General features: G+C 39.8%; 1 protein-coding gene across 5 annotated transcripts in view; it reads left to right on the top strand.

The window, feature by feature from the left end:
- The window catches only part of Phactr2 (phosphatase and actin regulator 2), a 139,237-nt gene that overhangs the window by 58,684 nt on the left and 57,697 nt on the right, over positions 1–22,856 (top strand). For 3 of the 5 annotated variants that reach the window (XM_076858175.2, XM_076858173.2, XM_076858174.2), the window contains 3 exons: positions 10,329–10,409; positions 15,394–15,552; positions 20,900–21,139. In XM_076858175.2, the coding sequence (XP_076714290.2) occupies positions 10,329–10,409; positions 15,394–15,552; positions 20,900–21,139 (480 nt within the window). The remainder of the gene's footprint in view (positions 1–10,328; positions 10,410–15,393; positions 15,553–20,899; positions 21,140–22,856) is intronic. The other 2 variants (XM_076858176.2, XM_076858177.2) reach the window with 1 other exon arrangement.

The following is a 22,856-nucleotide window of genomic DNA, read 5'->3' as shown; positions in this document are numbered from 1 at the left end:
TTAAAATGCTTGCAATCTTCCCAGTTACTCTGTGAGTATGTTACAATTACAAACCGAGTTTTACTAATGAATGAGTAGTGGGGCACATAAAGGTCAAACAATTTGCCCTAAAATCCAGAGTTTGTGATTAGAATAATCCATATTTGAATCTTTTTGGCCTGGCTCAAGATTTCATTCTTAATCTCTGTACCACGCTGCTTTTAGGTGGATAGGAACAGCAGAGTAAAACTGCCAGTTGGATGTTAGCAAAGGTCTATACAAAGGTATATGGAGAAAATGGAAAATAGGATGAGAAAAGGCTGATATATTTGTCTATATTTTGTGTCAAGCATATGATAAGACGTTTAATCACCCTGATATCTCACATTATGGTCATAGTGCCTCTGTTCTTCTTCTTTTTAAAAAATATATATATTTAGTTGTAGATGGACATAATATCTTTATTTTGTTTATTTATTTTTATGTGGTGCTGAGGATTGAACCCAGTACCTCACACATGCCAGGCGAGCGCTCTGCCACTGAGCTACAACACAGCCCCCCTTTGTTCTTATATGTAGAAACTAAGACTCAGAGAGGTTTAGGAGCCCATCTGGATTACCTGCTAATAAAATGCAGCATCTGTTTTGAACACAGAGGTGCTCTTAGAAGTGAGAATATGTCCTGTATAGAAGTATTCTGCTATGTAGAAGTCTATTAAATATAATACACATTTTTTAATAAAAATAACATTTATTCCATACTACTATGTGAATATTTTATATAATATATACAAAAACTCCTATGTAGAATTACTTCTTCACAGGACATGTTCTGACTCTTAAGAATTACATATAATGCACATGTGTGTATATTAAATAGAAATCCATTATATAATATAAAATATACTGTTTTATATCATATTTATGAGGAATATATACCTTCTGATCCATGTTCTATTTTCTGGTCTTTCAGTTTTACTATCCCACTCCTGGGTTTATACCCAAAGGATTTAAAATCAGCATACTACAGTGGTAGAGCCACATCAATGTTTATAGCATCTCAACTCATAATAGCTAAACTATGGAACCGACCTAGGTGTCCTTCAACAGATGTATAGATAAAGAAAATGTGGTATATATACACAATGGAATATTACTCAACCTTAAAAAAATGAAATTATGGCATTTACCAGTAAATGGACGGAGCTGAAGCATCTCATGCTAAGCAAATAAGCACATCCAAAAAAAGCGAAGGTCATGTTTTATCTGATATGCAGATGCTAATTTCACAATGGGAGGGGGGGCACTAGGGAAGAATAGAGGTACTTTGGATTAGGTAGAGGGGAGTGAAAGGAGGGGAAGGGGCAAGGGGTAGGAAGGATGGTAGAATGAATCAGACATTATTACCCTGTGTGTACCTTGATTACACAACCAGCGTGATTCTACATCATGTCCAACCAGAAGAACGAGAAGTTATATTACATTTATGTATGATGTGTCAGAGTGCATTCCACTGTCATGTATAACTAATTAGAACAAATTTTTAAAAATTTAGAAAATGGTGAGACCCTGATATTACCCTCATCATCAGAATTTGAAGCAGTGGGAAGGGAGGTTATGGAAGAAGAGAGCATTTGTCGAAGTTGAAAATGACCTTTGCTCTCAAACTTTAATTGTTATACTTTCAACCACAATGAAAAGGCGTATTTACCCAAGCCCTATTTTTTGTGTAATCTTGGAAAATAAGAGTCTTCAGTCAAGTTACCCTTTGTCCTAATACTGCAAGACCAAAGAGGAATCAGGGATAGTTTACCCCTCCTGCTTCAATCTAGGTCCAGACCAGTTTTGCCAGAGGAATATTGTTCTTTACAAATATTGCCATGCCATTGTGTAGGCAAGATAGTAGGGAGAAGAGAGAAATGTGTAAAATGCTCAAGAAAACAAAGTGTTTAATCACCCTGGTAATCTAGTCTGGTAAGATGCATATATAAAAGTGATCAATATGGATTTTAGGAAATTGGTTCTCAAATCTTATTACTAACTTATATTGGGTTGCCCTCACCTATTAGTCTGAGTTGATGATATTAAAATGTGTGCTGTTCATAGATTAACTAAATAAAAAGAAGCTGTTAAGATTGTACACCCCCCATATTAAAAATGGCCTATGATATGCAGAATTTCAGACACCCTGAACTCAGGTAGCAGAATTTGATATTTAAATGAATGGGAATGTCCTGATCTGGATAGTTTAGTGTCACCAAGATCTCTTTTGTGTCTAATCTTTCTTGTCACCCACTGCCAGATCTTTTTTTTTTTTTTTTTTCCTGACTGCCTGATCTTAAGTAAGAGGAGATACCCCATCTTGATCAGAACTGTGGACTCTCTGAAATGTGTAAGAATATTTGAGCCCCATCATGCGGTGGGAGATCAGGCTCTCCGAAGCTTCTCTTCTAATGGATATCATTCATGATCAAGTATGGAAACCCTCGTCACCATGAACCAACAGCTAGGATTCACATTTGAGTCATTCCTCCAGCCTGTTCTTCTGGTGGGAGATCAGGATGCTGTTATGTTCTAGGGATGATTATCACTATCCTCATTTCAAACGTCCTTCCCTTCTGTGGTCTCACCAGGTCTTGGGTGTATCCTCATTTTTATAAAGTACCAAGAAATGGAAACGTACCATCTTTTTATTGAACTGGATAAATCCAAAAGCACCTGTTTTGGGCATTTGTGTTTCCCACGAGTTGGAAAGAGTCAGAGTGGTAGGAGGAAGGACTGGGTGGGTGTGTTCCCCGAAGCACATAGGCCCAGGCCTCTGATTACTCTCCTGAGATTACTTGTACTTCCTGACCCATCTGGAATTGAGCGCTTATTCATTGTTCAAGTCCTGAACCTTTATCCCTTGATAACAAATCCCAGGTCCCCTCAGGTTGATCTGCCATAGCCATTCCCTGCTTGCCTCCTGCAGAAGAAGTGATTTGGGGCTTTTGCTGTTTGCACAGGTCAAAGGCAGTCACCTCATCTCTCCTCCCACTTGAACCTTTCCCGTCAATCTTGCCTCCTGAAATTTTAAAACTATTACATACATTTGTTCCATGAAAAAAACATGATGCTGAATGTTTGTAAAACATCTTTTATGCAAAAAGGACAAAATGAATATCTGATAATGAATATCTGAATTTTCCCCAGGAAATCTAGAAGGAGACACAATACCCAATAAAAGTTGTTAATTGCTTGTAGAGTTGGAGGAGGTTTATATGAATTGGTGAAGGGCAGAATGAGAATAAGAATTATAACTTTAGCCTTTTATGATTTGAACTGTGAGAATACAAAACCATCTAAGGGCTGGGGATGTAGCTCAGAGGTAGAGCGCTTGCCTAGCATGTGCAAAGCTCTGGGTTCTATTTCTGATACCATTACATAAATAAATAAAATGAACTTGGAAAGATTGTTCTTCCATCTGAAGTCTTCAAGAAAAATTAGAAAACATTGTGCCTTTCATGAGAAAGTTAAAATCTTTTTAATTATCAATGCAGATTGGAGAAGGCAGAGTGGGTAGGCTTTTAGTTAGACACAATTAAGTTCAACCAGATTCTAGCTATGACAAAAAGGGACAAAAAGGGTATTTAGCCTCTCCAAGTTTCAATATCCTTATTTGCATGGGAGTAATAAGAATAATCGATTATCCTATATTTTAGGTATACTGGGGCAGGGGCTAACGAGACAATAATTATAAAAATGCTCTCTAAGGACAAAATATAGAAATGATTACTCTTAGGTTTCTGGGGGGAAGTTGTGACACTAATGTCCCAAGAGAAGGGACATCTTCCTCTTTCTTTAGGCCTAACCAAGTTTCAAACTCAAGGGGGGAGCAAAAAAGAGGGTTTATTTACTTCTCCTTTCATATTTCTACCCTGCAGACCTAGAGGATCTTGGTCTCTGCTACAAGAAAATTCAATTTAAAAACTTTAGTTGACACCTTTTTGATTAGTCAGGGCTCTTTATTGTTAATGAATCCTAAAAGGCTTAAGCAAACAGAATGTATTGGTTCATATAATAGAAAAGCCCACGGGTATAGGGTTCAGGCATAGGGTTCAGCCCAGGGTTTAGGCACTATTGGATTCAGGTATTAAAATCTATTATTAGGAATCTGTGTTTTTCTATCTGCTGAGTCTATGTTCTGATGTGTTGGCTTGTTTGTTTGTTTGTTTGTTTGTTATTGTTGTTGTTTACAACTTAAGATCTCCTCTTGTGCAGGCAAAGTGGTCTCTACAAATCTAGGCTCATGTTCAGCAAGTTTTAACAGCTCCAGAAGGAGGAGAAAGCCTTGCATTCCTATTGCTCCAGCAAATTTCTTGGGCTTGGATTTCATTGGTGGGACTTGGGCATGTTTCCCTCTCTGAACCAGTCACTGTACCAGGCTGATACCATCTCTTACTGGAAAAATATGGGAGCCCTCAAGCCTAGAGGCTAAAAGGGAAAAATGATTTCCCAAAAGAGAAAATCAGGGATCTGTTTCTAAAAGAAGTTGAAAAAGATGCTGTGCATGCCTTCTTCCCTGCCCTCACAAGACATTTAGATTACCCAACGTCTGCTCTGTGCAATATGATTATTTTTTGTTATTATGGGTAAAAGAAAAAGACATCCCTCAGAGGGCCTCCACTAGAATATACAACTATGTGCACACGAATTTAGCAATAAACAATGTACAAGTGGCACATGCTATAAGAGAAATAACAGTAAGAGCTGATATTTGTTAAATGCTTTCTAAATTCTAGGTAATGGTCTGTGCACTTTATCTGGTTTAAGTTATTTGATCTCCATAAGAACCAGTAAGGTAGCAGCCATGATCCTATTTTGCAGATGAAAAAGCTGAGGCACAGAGAAATTACTTGGAAGGTGCAAGATAGTGAGATCACCCAACAGGAGGCGCTATTTGAAGAGTTCTTAAATTCTAGGGAGGATTTCGCCTAAGAGAGAGAGAGGGAAAGAGTAGAATGTAAGGAACATTAAACGTAAATGAAGGAACAGAGCCGAGGAGTTGCCACAGATGTTTAGGAAATGATAAGAAGTAAAGTTTGACTTTAACATTGGACGTATTAAAAAAAAAAAAAAAAGAGTGAGGAGAAGATGGATTAGCAGGGCCAGATATAAAGCTGGTTGCTGCTCCAAAAAGTTCAGCTCTGCTTTAATCTGAGCATTTTTGAGCAGGGGAAAGGCATGATCAGATAAACAAGAAAATGGCCAGACCTCTGTGTGTTTTCAGGTGGGGGTGTTGGCTTTATTTCTCTGCTTTACATTCTTGAGATGTTTTGGAAGGCTTTTTCAATGTGGCTGTTGGGTGGCGCTGGGGTGGTTATTTCTTTAAACGACTAGCCACCTAGCCTCCGTGAAGAGTCTTTTAGAAAGCAGACCATTTTCTGACGTTCTATTTTCTGTAACTGCTATTGAAGAGGAGTAAAGCCAAGCCAGCTCTTATAGAGCACTTTCAACCCAGGACAAGTGGTTTTCTGTGTTTCTGTCACACTTTTACAGTAAGGCCATTCACTACTCAGAACCAAGAAGATAACAAGGCACGCTTATTTAATAGTCTCTATTTGCTCTTCTATTTTGTTCAGTCATTAAACGGTGTTGGAATTGAGAATTAGGACTCTCTTTCCTCGCCAAATGAAAACACAAGTGACTTGTTGACTACAAGATTTACTCTCACAGATACTTCCAGAGTAATATGAAATCCAGGCCAAGTACCCACTGAACAGAGCCGGTGGCATATGCCCCAGACTTTTTTTTTTTCCCTGAATGCAGTCTCCACGGCTACCACTCCATGCCCAGGACATCATAAATCACTTCTAATTTATGAAGCGCCCAGCCAGTCGTGTGCTACACCCTGCTAGCCGCTGGTGTCTGTCCTCTGCACACTATGGGCTCCCTTCTTCAGTGCATACAGAGCCTTTTTTCAGAAGATCCATAGGACAGAAAGCCGAGAATTTTCCCTTAGACCTTCTCGGCCAAAGAGTAAAGGAGGGAGAAGACAGAAAGCTCTTGTTCCTTAAAGTTTTCCACAAGCCACCCTTGCTTTCTCCGAAACGGGAGGTTGGGAAGGGACAGAAAGTGAGACCGTTATAGTTCCTAGCCTATTTTCTTTTATTCACTTATTTAACAGATACACGTGTATTCGGGGTGCCAGTAACCTGCGTACCAGTCACTACTGGAGACACAGCAGTAAGCAGAGTTTTGGTTCTCTGAGATTATACTTATACATGTCAGGGGATGACACATTTTGCAAGGAAATAAGCTGGATAAAGATGAGAAGGGGAGGTAGCAATTCAGGTATACCTTGAAAGGTTTCTAATACGGGGACCTTTGAGCAGAACTTGAAGGCCATGATGGAGTGAGTCAAGCTGGGGAAATAGTCTCTTGGTAAAGACAGAGGCCACCATGCAGAGGATGCCTGGGAAAAGAGGGGACCATGCCTGGGGAAAGAGGGGACAGCAGGGACTCAAGTGAACTACAGTGAAATAGCCAGGAAGGGTGGTTAGGAGACTGGCAGGTAGGAGAAAATCCTCAGGAGGCTGCCGTAGTGACCCATGCTGAGGAGTTGAGATGCTGTTCAAACTGAGATAGACAGTGGCTGGAAGTTTGGGGAAGATTGATCCTTTTCCAACACTTGAGAAACTGGAGTGTAAGCTTGAAGTCAGGAACATGGGGGGTCATGCTTCCTTCACTTCAGAGAGAATCCAAATTAGTGTTGCTGTAATCAGGATTGAAATGTCAAAGCACTAATTCATCCAGTGCAGAATAAGATACAGAAACCATGATTCTGCTTGATCCCAATATAAGAATCGCTCATGCTTTTTCAATTAGGAGAGAAGAGAGTAACCCTGAGCCATTTATTTACTCAACAAGTGACGGTCCTTTTCCTGGAGAGAGACTGCTACTACATCTAGTGACCTGCAGCCCTCAACTCTCTTCCCTGGCAATATTTTGTTTATGCTACAGCTGTGGGGACTCCCACTCATATTATTAAGGTAGCTGCTCAGATTGGGATGAGCTTCAAAGTCAAACAGCAGCTGCTACAATTCCTAGGACCACAAACAACTTCTAAATAGTCTAGAGCTACCAAAAACCTATGTTTGATTAATGTGCAGAAGTTACAGAGAATTGGGATTTAGATATCTCATGAGGAACAACTCCCTAAAAATGAGGGTGATCCATAACTGAACTGGACATTGAGGGAAAGTGAGTATCCTGTCCCTGAAAATTTGAGAGCAGGTGAGCACACGTCAGGAACGTTCCTGAGATGCCCCTGTCTTCTGAGGCACGTTGAACTAGAATGACCTCCCAGATTCGTTCCAATGTAGAACCCGTCAAAGTGCCCAGTGAATGTGCTCTGCAAACACACAGACACTATATAAACACAGGGCAAATATTTTAAAAGGTGAAGAATGAGATACTTGTACTTCAGTGAGAGCAGGGGTTGGAATTTTGTGCCCAACAACATACCTTCCAGGCTCAGTGGGCTCCAGTTTGTTCTCATTGGCCCTGTACACAGTTATCTGCATTATGTGTTAAAAATGCTTTCAGCCAGAGACCAAACAAATAGCCAACGGCATTTTCCTATCAGGGCCTGTTTATAGGAGGTAGAGCAGAAGAACAAAGCTGTTGCTTTTGATTGCTGGCAGGAAGCCAACCAACGCTGCTGCTTCAAAGCTCCAGGATTTATATAGAAAAAAAGGGAGGATTTTCTTTTTCTTTCTTTCTTTTTTTTTTTTTTATAAAGCAAAGATTAAGTTAGAATTAAAGCAAGAGAAAACCCCAAATTCAAACTAAAAAATCCTCTGGGATCCATAATAGAAAGGCAGAAATGTAAACAAAATACGTTCCAGGCTATGAGATGAGTTTTTGGTGTAAGAATGAAAGTTTTCTATGGTGCCCATAGCAGAGATTACAGAATGGCCTTCATTCATGATACAAGCTCACATGATATCTAAGTTGGACGATTTGTCCTTAGTGGTCATTGACTCTTGTCCCTCATTTTACAGATCATGAATTAGAGGCCCTGGAAATTGAAGTGACTGCCCAAGGTCACCCAACTTGTTGCAGGAGTTCTGGGACTAGCGTCCAGAACTTCTGATAACTGCACTGTGTTTTAGGCGACTTTACTGACTTTACTGAGCAGAGGGTGGATGAAGATAAGAAAGACAGCAAGAGCGGCTGCATTTGGATTTGGCAGTGTGTTAGGGTTGCCAGAATGTGACCGACCCTGGGACCAGCAGCACATGCTGCTGCAGTTGCCACCCCCAGCCACAAGTTTAGGGCAGAACAGCCGGGAGGTTCTGGCCCATCCCAGGAATGGGGGCTGAGACACCTGTTGCAAGAGGTCTCTAGAATCGTGCCGCCCTCAGATCCCAGGCGAGCCTGAATGGGCGTGGGCAATCTTTGGAAGGCTGCAGTGTCTGGGGTCCTTCTAAACTACCTGCAAAATCTCAGCAATGCTCCACCTGTCATTGTGGGTGCTGTAGTGTGGCTTCCTGCACTGATAAGTGTTCTCTCCTTTTAGACAAGAGTCTGAGCAAATTGAAACTTCATTTAAACAGCAACACTCTTTGTATCAGAAAGAAAGCCAGTGGAAGAATCCCTCGCCTCCTGCCCTATTAACTTTGTCCTTTGAAATCATCAACCTTTGAGTGAGCTGTGGTTAGTTGCTTCTGGAAGAGAGGGTGGGGAACCGGGTGAGTGAGTAACCTAAAGGAAGAGAGGGGAAGCATTCATGTATGTCTCCTCGAAAATAAGGTGCTCATTGTCATTCTTTTTATTCTATCCAAAATATGTTTGACAGAACTTACAATAAAGAGCATAGACACTATACATATAAATGAAGTCAGAGAGCAGGGAAGGAGAAAACATGAATTGGCATGTGGAACCAGGGGTAAATCTCAAGTTCTATCAGAACATTCTAGAAACCAGGATAAAAAAGAAACACACAATTGCCAGCTATCAGAAAGGGGAACAAATCCAATTTCTTCAAGAGAGACTAAGTGTTGCTATTCTGGGGCTCATGCCATTAGTAAACACTTAGGGAGACTTTCATGTACTTGATACTAAGCTCACTGCTCAGGGCATGTCTGCCCTCCCCTCTCTCCCATCAGTGTCCTTGCTTCAGGCCACCTGGAGCACAGGAGAAAACATGTTTTTAGTGTATCACATGCTCTTTTTGTGTTTGTCAAGGCAAGTCTGAGGGTAATGGACTTTAGTTTGCCTTTGGTTCAGCTGAAATTGTGTTGTCCAGAGTAGTTCTGGGATTTGCAGATTATAAAACCAGGAATGGGAATCTTATGGAAGTCAGATGTTAAGGCTTCCTGGGCAACCCAGTCTCTCCCAACATACCTTTCTTTCTCCTCAAAGTGCCCTGGACCCCTTACCTTGCCCTTCTCCTATGTGACAAGGTACTTTTTTTGAACAAAGCATCTGGAGGGAATAGAGTTTTTCAGAACACACTTCAGGGGGAAGTTGACTCAGGATTGGTACATAACGTGACTTTGTCCCTGAAACCAGGATAGGGAGCTAATGGTTCCATAGACATTGTAGGATACAGAAACCAAAACTATGCACATACAAGGTGAGCACTATGGATGTCCTGCCCCCATGCCCTTGAGCTCCATTCCGAAGTTGTGCCAGGAATACAGATCCTTTCCAAAAGATGGAAGACTTGGTGTTATGACCGTGTCCCCTCATGTGCCTGTGAAAGCTGCCAATTCTTAACACGCTTCTCTACCTTCCTAAGACTTGGGTTAGTCATACTAGAAGCCCCTGGAATTTGTGAATATAGAAGTGCAAAGAGTTACAAAAGTGCAAGTCGCTGAACTTCTATCACAGATGATATGAGAGAAAACTCTAGAAAAGTCTTCCCTTCTCACTGGGGTTCTGATGAGTTACCTGAATGTCTACTGGGAGTTTATGGTTTGTTGTTTTTAAAAGCAGCATAGGTATCCTCTTCATAACTATATATCCATAAAAGCACATGTGTTGAAACGACTCATTATTAAAAGAAGCAATTTCAAAGCACGAAGTAGCCTCTATCTCTGTAGTTGGTATGAAATATTGTGTCTGGATCCTTAGCCACAGATTACCATTTGAAAGACCAGGGATGGTGGCTGGGCTCAAGATCATGATGTGGAGTCATTTGTCCTTGTCCTGAGTTGGTTCAGCTCCATTCACACCTTTTGTGGGGCTGGGGTTGAAGCCCTCATGGGAACAGAATGAGTGTATTCAATTCTACTTGGAATGATGTTCATAATTATTTTAAGCAATGACTTGATTCTTACTTGTGCTTATTCTTTTCAAAAGTATTAGAGAGGAAGATATCCACAAGACAAAGTAGAGAGGAGCTGATAAGAAGGGGCGTGCTTAAGGAGTTGCCTGATCAAGGTGAGGACATTAACCATACCTTTAAAATAACTGATCCTTCATCCTCTGGTCCTTCTTTCATAGTCTCTTGAAATTTAAAATGATCGTGCTCTGTGTCAGATAAAGCAGCAAGTAATGCTGCAAGAGTCTGCTCTGATTTGGAATGCCCTTGTGGGCAGCAGAGAATCTGAGGTAGTATAGAAAAGAAATCCAGTGACTTTTTTAGTGAATACTTCACTGCAGGTCACTCTGAACCCAAAACTCTGCCCAGGTGCATCAGTGGCTTGAGATGCAGATAACAATGTAATGCTTGCATGACTCCTTCTCTTCTCTGTTCTTGAACTTGAGACTTTCTCTCAAGTTAAACTTGATTGCTTGAGTCAATGCAATTTTAGCTTCTTCATGCCTTATTTGTTTCTTAGGACTATCAATAAAAGAAGAGATAGCAAACATGCCTCTTGTTTTTTTACTCTTTGTGATATGTTCAAATGTGCAATCAATAAGGCATGAATGGGCAAATTCACCTGCTTTATCCTTTCTTTCGAGTAATTTTTTCAGTATTATTCTCTTTTCATTTCTAGTTGCCTCTCACCTTGTCGCTAACAATGCTATTTCCAGTTTTTGGGGTTTTTTCCCCTTTTCTTTTAACCTTCTTTCTGTTTTTCCTCTACCCTCCCAAAGAGGAATCATGCTTCAAAAAAGTTAAGGATTAGAGAGAAAGTGAGTTTGACTCTATAAGAGAAGACACCAGCATTTGGTTATTTCCCCAAAAAAATCATACTGAGTGACTCTCTTTGTTCCCACTACTAGTAAAACTGGAAGACATTTGCTGCAACTTTGTTGAATTATTTCTTACCTCCCCCTTCTCTTGGAGAGGTAGAGTATTATCAATGAACTTTTATGGGAACAAATAACATGATATTTATTTGGAATCAAAATAATAGTATTTCTCTTTTTTCCTGATAAATGTTCCTTTGCAAAGAACTTAACATTTTTTAGCATTTGCTATTTACAAATATAAATGACATATTTTTTCCCAACATCTGAATAATTCCAAAATGGAGCTGGGAAATGCTTTACTGTTTTACTCCTCCTCTTAAAAAAAGAAAAAAAAAAGTGGTGGCGGTGGGGAATCAGGAGTGAATAGCTCCATTTTTACTAAGCCCTCACAATTTGGATATTTTATTTCAATTTCTGACCTGTCAAACTTTTCTCACTCTATAAATGAACTTTATGTCTTCCCCAATTTTCTTTTACCTTGAAGCTATTTATTTCCTGTCTGGGACTTTTAAAAATAATAATTTTAAAAAAATGCACATCCTTAGCCTTTTTAATTTGAAGGTAGACACACAATATCAAAATTCATGTCATGTCCAGCCCCTCTGCAGCCAGTAGAGAAATTCAGTGGCCACGGAGAGCTGCAGACTGACCATCAGAGTTACAGATTGACTAAGAATTTGGCATTTTTTATTTGAAAATATTTTTTAAAAAGGGAAAAAAGCGAAATTTATGACTTTAATTTTTTTTCAATTAAAAATTGTAGGAAGAAAAGATTTTGCTTTTTCTGCAATCGAGTAGCAATGGTCAATTTAAAGAAATGCTTAGTACTCTTGGTTTTATTCTGCCTAATCTGTTAAATGATTTGCAGCACAGGTTAAAAGTTCTTGGATTAACATGCACTTATTTCCCAGAAATCTGACTCTATTTGACCTTTTTTCACATGTAGATATTGCTGAATATTAGAAGTTTTGAAATATAATGAACGAGACAACTTTTAATCTAAACATAAAAAACTTACTGAATTTTGTTTCCCATCTTTTGCCGGGTCCCGGTATAGAACTATAAAATTATCTAATATTTGAAAGTTCCCAGGGGTGCCCATCGGAAATAGAGCTCTTCCCCCTTTCAGTCAAAGGCTGGAGAAAAGAGTTTTCTGTCATTTTCCTAAAAACAATTATATTGAGAATTTCAGTCTGAGAGACCAGAAGCTGCGTTTCTGGTGACAGCCTCCTGGCCTCAGCCAGTGAAGATTCATTCTTGGCTTGATCTTCTTGACCTTCCCATAGCTCTTGACAGTGCCTGTCAATTATGCCTTTTATTACACGGGCCAGCGAGACTTTTCAAGTCCCTCCAGCTGCCCTGGGTGTGACCCCGTCCCATCCTGTCCCATACCTCAATCTCAGCTATTATTATTATTCCCTTTAGTTTGTCTTACTTTACACCAAGTTATAACTTCACTCTGAAAGTTCAACAGTTAATCTCCTCTCTTGAGAAGCCTGTGTGTGGTCTAGTCCAGGTTCAGTCCCTAACTCTGGTTCTTTCCTTCCATCTTTTCCTTACCTGTAACATGAGGGCACTTTTGCCATCCTTCTTTCCTCTCTGCCGGTGTAGCTTCCCCCTGGTGATGAGCCACCTACCTTTGGTCATACATGATTCCCTTCTCCTTTTCCTCCTTTAACTCTACCTGCTATGCCCCTGTTTACTAGAAAGCGGTAAACCTCTTCAAACACTCTTATGCTCTTATTGAACGATTGGTTTCTTTTTATGCTTTATGTCTCTTTTTGCTTGAAGCTCAGTGATATTTCTGGGTTCTGGTTCCTTTGCATATGAACGCCCCGGCTTCTCAACCTCTGATTGCTTCAGCATTGCCCAGCCCCTTCCTTGGTTTAGCTAAGAGACATGCTCCATGTCAAGGATTTCATTTATTTTAATGTTGAAACGATTTTTGTAAGACACAACACTAGAAAAGCTTTTCAGTCTGTGCACTAATGGATTAGTATCTTCAGTTCTTTTCTGTTTTAGTCTTCAATTCCATATTTTTTGCAACTGTGTCTCTTTTTTTAAAAGTTATTTTTATATGCACTAGTTTTATTTTATGCCTCAAAGTAAGTATCTTCCCATGTTGTTGACTATTTCCATCACGTGATAATCCAATTTCTTCATATGACAAAACTAATTTTCTCTCTAGCTTTTTTTGTTCTAAGTTTTTTCAATAATCAGTTATTTAACCTATTGAAGAGTATTCATATAATTGCTTAAAATTGTCATTAACGTGATTTTAATGTCTATTTATTACCAACTAAAGTCAAGAAATACACACATAAATTTATTTGATTTTTTTAAGTTTTTTTTAAATCCAAAGACTTTTTTAATTTTTAATTTTTTTAGGTGTAGATAGATGCAATACCTTTATTTTACTTATTTATTTAATTTATGTGGTACTGAGGATCGAACCCAGTGCCTCACACAAGCTAGGCAAGTGCTCTATCACTAAGCCACAATTGCAGCCTAATCTGAAGATTTTTATACAAAGAAGTGGTTTTATATTGTACTTGAAATTGTCTATCCCCAACCCCTTTAGTATTTTTTAAATATTTTTATATATTATATAATATATATTTTTATTTTTGTTTTTATGTTATTTTAAATTTGTTTTTTAATTTTTTTATTTTTATATTTTATATCTCATTGGAATTGTCTATCCCCAGCCCTTTTTATATTTTATTTTGGGACAGAGTCTCACTAAGTTACTTAGAGCCTCACTAAGTTGCTGAGGCTGGCTTTGAACCTGCCATCCTTCAGCCTCAGCCTCGGGATCCCCTGGAATTACAGGCATGTTCCACTGCCCCTGGCTAAAATTGCCTATTCTTACATCATTTTAATTTTATATGGGCATATTGTAACCCACCCTCTTCTTTTATAGCTAATTGCTTACCTTAATTTTATTGAAATAGGATTTACTGGCAGTGGCATTTCCTTTAATGATTGTCTATTTTAGTTTTATGCAGAAATCAGATTATAGGTTCTTAGTAGTTTACTTGACTAAACAACAGTTGCTTTTCATTTTGAGCATGACATAATTTCATGATATTTATTTTTTACTGGTCATGCCTTCTTTTTTTTTTTTTTTTTTTTTTTTTGTTAAGAAGGCCAATGAATTTTATTGTTGAATCAAAGCAAAGAAAACTTGGGAAATGTTTTCTGTTTTATAATGACTGTTAAAATTAATAAACAACTGCATAAAACCACCTCTAATCATGCATTTCTTCAACTTTACTGTGTCAAACTTTAATTCACTGATTTTTATTTTACAATGCTAGTGCCATTTTTCCATAGATGGAGTAAGGGTAATCTTTCAAGCATCACTAATTAGAAGTTTCTACAAGATCCCTTTTACTTTAGAAAAGCTCAGGAATTATCGAAGTCCAAGGATTAAAATTAGTTATTTATGATTTAGATAATACATTGGACGTTTTATTATAAGCTATGATTTTAGAAAATTCCTCTGTAATTGTTTTTTTCCAATGTATGCTTTTTCGACTAATGTTTTCTAGTTATTTTTAGGCTACCTTATGGGTTTTTGGGTAATTCTATAGAGCAATCGCCTGAGTACATTTTAATCTTTCCTTAAATAAGACAATGAAAATAAACTTAGCTGTTGCTACCATTGTCCCCCTGAACACAGAGTGGCAGATACATTACTGTGTGAAGTTAATACACCGCATATGTAATACATTCTGCAGACAGTGGTGCTTGGAAACTTTCCTGTTCCACCTCTAATTGTTTGTATGTGTAATTACATTTCATGTTATTTGTGTATTTGCATACACCTTGTGTTTTTGGTGCATGTTAAAATGTTTATTTCATTTTTCAGATCATTCCTCTCACCATTCAGTTTCTGGATGACAAAGAAAAACACATAAATATTGACTTCAACAAAACCTAAGCACAAGAGCACAGGAACTCTACTGCCCTGGGGTATTGTGCAATTAGGATAATCAGTCCCACTGCCTTGAAATGGCACATGAATTTTCCCTCCTTAGCTGCTTTCTCTCAAGACTAAGGATTTTCTAGCTCTTTCATTGTAGATAAATTATTTAATGAAACGGTGATTCGGCTCCAGGGATAGAAACACAAACTCAGATCCTACTATCCTGGTAACTGGGAAGCTGGATTTTAAGAAAGCCATCAAGTTAGACATCTAGGTGTTTCTTTCCCATTTTAGATGGAGATGTAACAGTTAACTTTGAAAATTCAAACGGGCACATGATACCCATCGGAGAGGAATCTACCCGAGAGGAGAATGTAGGGAAGTCTGAAGAAGGTCATGGCTCTGTATCTGAGAAATCACCACCTCGGGAGGAAAAGGCAGAAGATAAGAAAGGTAAAATAAAGAGAAAAACCCGTATGATTTCCTTGAGTATGATTTCCTTTAGCTCAATGTCAAGAAGCAGGTCTCAGTCTCCAAATAGTGACCTAAAACCAGTGGTCCACAAAGAGGAAGTCTGAAATATAAAGAAGAGAGAAATGATAATTAGGGGACAAGAAGTAGGGTAACATCCTCAGGTGGATGCTTCCATCTCATATGGCATTGTTTGTTTTTTTATTATTAAAGAGGATCAATTAAAGGTAATCAGAAAAGGTGGAGTCCTCAAGCATTAGGATGTCTGAAAATATTCTCTTTTTTTGAGATTTTTTTCTTTAGGATCTTAAAAAAAAAGAGAGAGAGAGAGAGAGAGGTTGGAACATCTTTCTCACCTGGTTTTAACTGGGCCCTGTGAAGAACTCTGTATGGAGGAACACCAAAACCCGCATGGCTCCCTCGAGCTGGCACTCCCTCTCCAAGAGTGGGACTTAGTAGGTGGCATCAGTAGACCCAATGTTGTAGGTTCTAGACATTTCTAAGAGAAACCCAGGAATGGTCCCCAGAAAACTGATTATTGCAGTCTCTGCTTTGTGATTGATCTGTGCAAATACAATTTCAAAATCTGCTAGAGACAATGATACTATTCCCCTGAAGTCTTCTTTAGAGGTCTCGGTTTCTAGAGTGAATCTGCTGTGTTGATTACAGATATCTATGACATGCATGTCTATCACGCACCCCCAGAACCTTCACAAATTCCTCGTTGTGGATTGATTACATCTCGATACCAATGCTACTCCATGCAAGAGCCCCCACACCGCAGACTTAGACAAACCTTGAGCTGAACATCCCCACAAGGAGAGTTTTTACTGGGAGAGACCAAATGATTCCCTGTGGCACAGAAAGGAATTCTCAGGAAACAGACTATTTTCTGTTCTGTAAGGTCTACCTCTGCATTGAACAGCCGAAACTTGACAAAACCTCATTTGCATTCTGTAGACATTTTGAGTATTCCTAGAAATTGATGAGAGTGAACTTCTCTTCCTCTATTTTTGACCCAAATTGTCCAAAGACAAAGGGAATAGAAGGGCTTTTGATGGCTTTATTAAACAGACCAGGTAGCTTGACACCATCTTCTCTGGAAGTCCACAACCACTTTATTTGCACATACATTAGTCTTTTTAAAAAAACTTTAAAAGCCTCTGTTAATGATCTATTAGAAACTTATTATTTTGCTTTCTTCAAATCTGAAGCATAGTATTCCTGGGGCTTTACTTGCTCCATGGAAGAACTCCAGTTGTGTTTATGAGCACTGACTATAAGAAATTAAGACTTTCAATGATAACACTTCTGGAACATAAAGATAAAGTAGACTTAAAATTGAAAGGAATTTAGTTTATTCATGCAAGTAGTGATTTTGTTGGTTTGTTGTTAAGTCCAGTTGTCCCATCTCACCAAACTGTTAAATTTCAAATTCATCTGTGCTTTCTCCCTGGTCCATATGGGTGTCAGTGTCATTCACTGACTGGCCAGACTTCAAAGGAAGTGTTTTCCTTATCAACCTAATAAAAAGTTGCTGACAGATTTATGCTAGTTAAACCAGCAGGCCTTGGTGCTCTAAAAAAATGACAGATCATAGTTCCAGGAATGGTGGAGAGATGTTTTTGTTTTCTTATTCTTTACTTTAAATTAGTACATTCTGTTCTTTCTGGTCAATAAAGTCCAGGTTAGCATCTTACTTGGCTATTCGATACATAAGGAGGTGGACATGCCAGCTGCTGGCATGGCACTCTAAGACTACAGAGTGAATCCGCTGTGTTGGTTACAGATATGTATGACATGCATGATATCTGCCGTGCTAATAATGAAGAGAAGTGTTAGGTATGGAAGCCACTTCCTGAGACTGAAATGAATGTCACTCTAAATTAATATTTTGTGAGAATTATGTGAAGTAGAAAGTGTCTTAAGACAAAGACAAGATTTTATTTCTCTAGAAAGATACCATTAATTCTGAAAACCAAAACGATTCACTTATGCCTCTTCCCCTCTTTTGGAGTTTCTCCTTGTGTGAGCTCACTAGCACACAAACCCTCCATCACATGAGCTAACTCCTCCTCACTGTTGGGATGCAGTGTTCACTCTCCTCCAGTGTTATGCCCGCTCACTCAAGAGCATTGCTTCATCTATTAATTGGTTATATCTGCAAAAACATATCACATGCCTTTAAAATCCCAGATGTTTATTGCATCTTTTTATAAAACAATATCTCAATACTTTAATATTTGAAGCCTCAATAACAAAGAAAGCAAAGCAGGTTCTACCAAGCCGTGTGAGTGTATCTGGGGCTGTTGGAGCCGCCTGATTCTGTAGTTGGCACAGTGGTGTTAGGCCTCCTTTCCCTGAGGCTAGAGACTTCTTCTCTAAGGTCTTTTGGTTAAACACAACATAGTGTGAGAAATCTGAAAATTGTTGAACATTATTTCTATTGAGTTACTGTAAAGGGCTTTATATATCTTCTTGACTAAGAAGATACAAAAAGAATAATGAAGATGAGACTGTAGGGGCCAGGAAAAGGTCAGTATATGAAAAATGGCCTTTGCCCTCCAGCCGATCATGATACAAGAGGAGAGCAGACTGCACACAGGCAATTGCAAAACAAGATACAAAGAACCGTGAAAGGCCCCAGTCCACCAAGACAGGGGAGTAGAGACCAAGGTGGCTTCTCTGAGGTACAAAGTCACCTTCCACAGTAAGACCCCAAGTCAGGAAGGGGGTGAAGGAAAGGAATTGGAGCCAAAATGCATTCTAGGCCAGGTGCAGAGCGCACCCAGTTCTGGGCCTGCTCTAAGTGTTGTTGAACTCAGCTTTCCACGTGCCTGCAGCTTATCTTCCAGACTGTGAAACCTCATGTCCTCATGAAGCCAGAGTGAGCAGGCAGCTCTTTCTTAACCTCCTGTAAAGATAATACTCCTGAACTCCATCAGTTTACATAGTGTCTTCAGATCATGTGGTAATCCTAAAACACACGACTTAATTCATCACCTCCCACATGCAAGAATCTGTTTGCTATTGATGGCGTGACAGCAACGATCAGCTTGTTAGTCACATTTATTGAACTGATGATTTTTAGGGCATTGTGTTTGATGGGATAGAGAATTTCAGAAAAGAGACATTTTTCATTTAGTCAGAAAAATATACTCTTGTGAGTGCATGTCACACACACATACACACAACTAGGAGTCACCAGAGTGGCAGACACTCACGGATGACGATACAGTTCAAAGAATAGAGCGTGGTCCATGTTTTCAAGAAGCCAGCACAGAGTTTGTATGCAGCGTGTTCCTTTGTTCCCCAGTGGGGACATTACTGACTGCCATACAGCAAGCATCTCTTCCCTCCCAAATGCAAAAGCCTAATTCCTTGGAGAATTTTATTTTATTTGTGGTGCCGGGAATTGAACCCAGGGCCTCACATGTGCTAAGCACATGCTCTACCTCTGAGCTATACCCCCCAGCCCATCTTTGGGGTATAAATTTAGAATTTAAAACCTTAAACGGAAAGAAAAAAGATCCCTCAGTGATATGCCATGACCTGAAAGGATAAGATGCAGGGCTCTGAGTGTGAAAAAAGGACTAATGACACCAAATGCCGCAGATCGGTTTGCTCTTCCCACCGCCAATATCATTGGGTTTGGCCTCCACACTTGGTATTGTGCTTAGGGCTAAAATTGCAAAGACGTACTTAAAGAATCGATTTCTGCCCTTTGTCAAAAGACTGGCAAGTCGACATATGTTTTCTATTTCACATTCACATTCAGTGTGTTACCCGCGCATACACTTATATCATTCTCCAGTCCAGTGGGCTTTTGTGACTAACTGACCTTGTGGTTCAGACCAGGCTGGAGTGGAGGGAGGACGCTGTATTATAAATGATCAGCAGCTTAGTTGAGAAGATATATAAAAAGGAAGATGTACGAAGTGGCCTCTGCTGAATGTTGAATGAGTCGCTCCTATAGTGAGGCTGAATAAGTTCGGTAGCAGGAGAGATTGGCAGGGGAGGATTTCATGGCTGAGGCAGGATAAAATGGAGCTTTAAAAGAAAGGTCTTATTGATAAGTTTCTGTATCTTAAATCATTATCATGGGAAATATATAGGTGACTCAATGAAAAATATGGTTTAAAAAAAAAAAAAACCACTCACTAGAATAAGAAACGAGGAAGAAAAAGGACTTTGTAAAATGTAACATGTGCCAGCATTAAAATCCTTACTTGGTCACTCAAAAATGGGAAGACATATCCAGGAAAGGCTGAGTCTTGTCTTAACGCACTGTCTTGTGTTTTTTATTGTGCTCCATTTTTAAAGAAATGCTGCTTGGTTCTTTGGACCAGAATTGTATTTTAATTTCAATTGGTCACTACTAGAAGTCTACATGTGACTAAATGAATAAAAACCTCAGCATCTCCACTTTTGCTAACAAGAAACTGATAGTATTTCTCCTCCAGTTGTGCAAAACCTTGTGGAGGCTTCTGTTCTTAGGTATGAATTATTTCTGTGAATTGTAACTTTCTGTGAATTTTAATTCTTTCTGTGATTTGTCTTCTCCAAATCATTGTTTATGTTTATAATACAGAGCAAAGTTCATATTTTTTGGATTCTGCACTCAGGTACCTACAGCTGTGGCATTAAGTTAAAAGGGCAGAGCAAGTTATTGCAGAACAGGAAGCTTCCTCAGTTTGCTGGGAAAGCTTGAGAACATCTTCAGAGTGGAAAGTAGTTCATCGTTCCACACACTGTGCACCATGTCATAGATCCTTCGGTCTACCATAGCTTAGAAAATCAGCAACATTTTATTGCACTTCTACCAAGCACAAATCCCTTTTAGCTTGATCAGGCTTGAGTTCTCAAAGGTAGCCAGTAGTTGCTGCTGCTGTCAATCAGTCCTCATCTGCTGGACGGTGTGTGTAATATGCTCACCTGTCACTCTTGAGGGTCCTTCAATTTTGCTAAATTGTTCAATTTGTTGAAGTTAGCACTCAGTGTCCACGTCCTCATCCAGAACCACAGATCCAAGATTGGAATTGGGGCATCTGTCTTGTGGACATTTACACTCCTTCTCAACACACATTTATCCCAGTAACTTATGTCTCATAGTTTTATCAAAGGAGTGGTTGATGTATACAGAGAACACATCTCCGTTTGTCCTTCAGCCTTTGTTTTTAAACCAAACTTTGCTCTCCCTGGTGCAGAGCTCCACCTGGTTCCCAAGGGCCAAGCAGCTGTGTGTGTGTATCCCTGTCGCCATGTCTTGCTCCTAGTATTTATATGGTGTATGTCTGCATCAGTCTGCTCTGTTCACTTTCATTTATAGAGAACACTGAAAACCACTCTGAAACACCGGCAGCTCCTGCTCCACCTCCTTCAGCTCCTTCTAAGCCTAAACCCAAACCTAAAACCCCCAAATCACCTGTGCCTCCCAAAGGGGCCACTGCTGGGGCCAGACACAAAGGTGACGAAGTGCCTCCCATTAAAAAAATTGCCAAGGCTCCTGGTAAGCAGGCCCCCATCCCTCCACCCAAGCCAACGAGCCGAAACACGACCCGAGAGGCCGGTGAGTATGCCCTCACTGTATGCACTGCGGGGTGGAGTCCAGGATGCCTGGCTCTGGGATGGGGCTAATTGTTTCTTCCAGAAGTGATGGTTTGGGGGTTTCTCAGGATGTTATACCAGTGGATTCAGCTCTGACACAAAGACTGCTCAAGAGTGTTGTTTCTAGCAAAGACAACAAGTTGATTAGTTCTCCCTTTTAGGATCTGGGTAAATATGCCTCATTCGTCTTGGTATCCACTACCATCACATGAGACCCAGTCCAAGAATTCAGGGAGTAGGATATGTGTCCAATGAGTGATGATGAGCTGATAAGACATTATTTAGGTATTGACTGATCTTGTGCCTATTAAAGTTGATGGGTGGCTTTTGGTTAGAGTTTTCTTCCAAAATATGTCAGGTTTGCATATAAGAATATGACATACATCTTTAACGTTTGATGGATGTGTTAAATCCTCAGCATTCATGGTCATTTCTCTTCTGATAAAGAACAAATGGTCCATATAGTTGGTTCAGCTCCTGCCCACTTCTTTCTACTCCAGTCAAAAATCACATCTGTGGAGTTGCAAGTTACAGGCTCAGCGCTCCCTGCTCCCCCCCCACCCCCCCACCCCCCCCACCCCCGTCAGTAGATCTCAGTTTGTTGTGAGGCAAGCACCTTGGTGTGTGGCATTGTTTCAAGTTGCTATCACACATCGCCAGCAGACGTTTGGGTGCCCTGACTTCCTTCTCTTTGTGCACTCTTTGTCCAGCTTTCTTTTCACTGAACATGCTTCCTGCAAAGGGAGCTCCCATTCTTCTAGTGAAACAGAATTGAGATGCCTACCATGTGGTCTAGCTTTTAAAGGGACATTAATCGAAGTGCACATGCACTGAGAACATCAACATGTAAATAAAAATTCTCCTATACAATCTCTTTTTCCTTAAAACCAGCAGCAGCTTTCTAGTCATTGACTGCTGCCGTGGTGTTGATCTCTTTCCCCTCCTAATTTATACCCCCTGAACTCAAATTCAGAGACTGACTGAGTTGACTGTAAAACAGCTCTGGGTTCCTCGCTTCTCGCCTTTGACCCTAAGGTCTGGGTGTCTTCTAATCAGCTCTGAAACGAAACAGCTCAGAACCATGTGCCAACAGTGCGTAAGGACCATTTCCCAGGGGTCTGGACGTCAGTGTTGATGCTTGTTGGTGTCAGTGTGTTTCCCAGGCTGCCTCGTGAAGCCTCGGAACTGAGCCTGAAGTGGGGTGGGCACTGGTCCGTCTCCTGAAGAAAAGCTCCACACTCTCATTCTGCCTTTGGGAATGAAGAGTCTGATTCCCCACTTCCTCATTTTCCTATGGTGAGGGTTCACTGTGGCTGGGACTCTCAGAAGAAAGCCCATGATGAATGCAAGGGCAGGGGACAGCTTTCGTGACAGATTTGAAGTTATTTCCAGATATTTTACTTGAAGATTTATTTATAGACTCATGAGGTCCCTATGAGAATAGTACAGTCATTTTATCCATTGAATCATATATAAGACGGGCAGGCCCTTATACCAATAAGAATGTGACTGTTCCCAGGGCTGTCACAGAGAAAGGGTTTGCACTGAAGGACACTAAGGCCATGTGCAAAGATCTGTCTATCAATCGGTAATAATACTTCTTCAGAGTCCTAGGATATTCAGGGTGTATCCATTTGGAATATTCTGCCTGGTAACATTGTTTTATTTAAATAATGTTG

The sequence above is a fragment of the Callospermophilus lateralis genome, chromosome 6 (assembly GCF_048772815.1).
Source record: "Callospermophilus lateralis isolate mCalLat2 chromosome 6, mCalLat2.hap1, whole genome shotgun sequence".
Classification (NCBI taxonomy): Eukaryota; Metazoa; Chordata; class Mammalia; order Rodentia; family Sciuridae; genus Callospermophilus; species Callospermophilus lateralis.
Note: the sequence above shows the minus strand (reverse complement) of the source record. Positions and strands in the feature narration are given on the sequence as shown.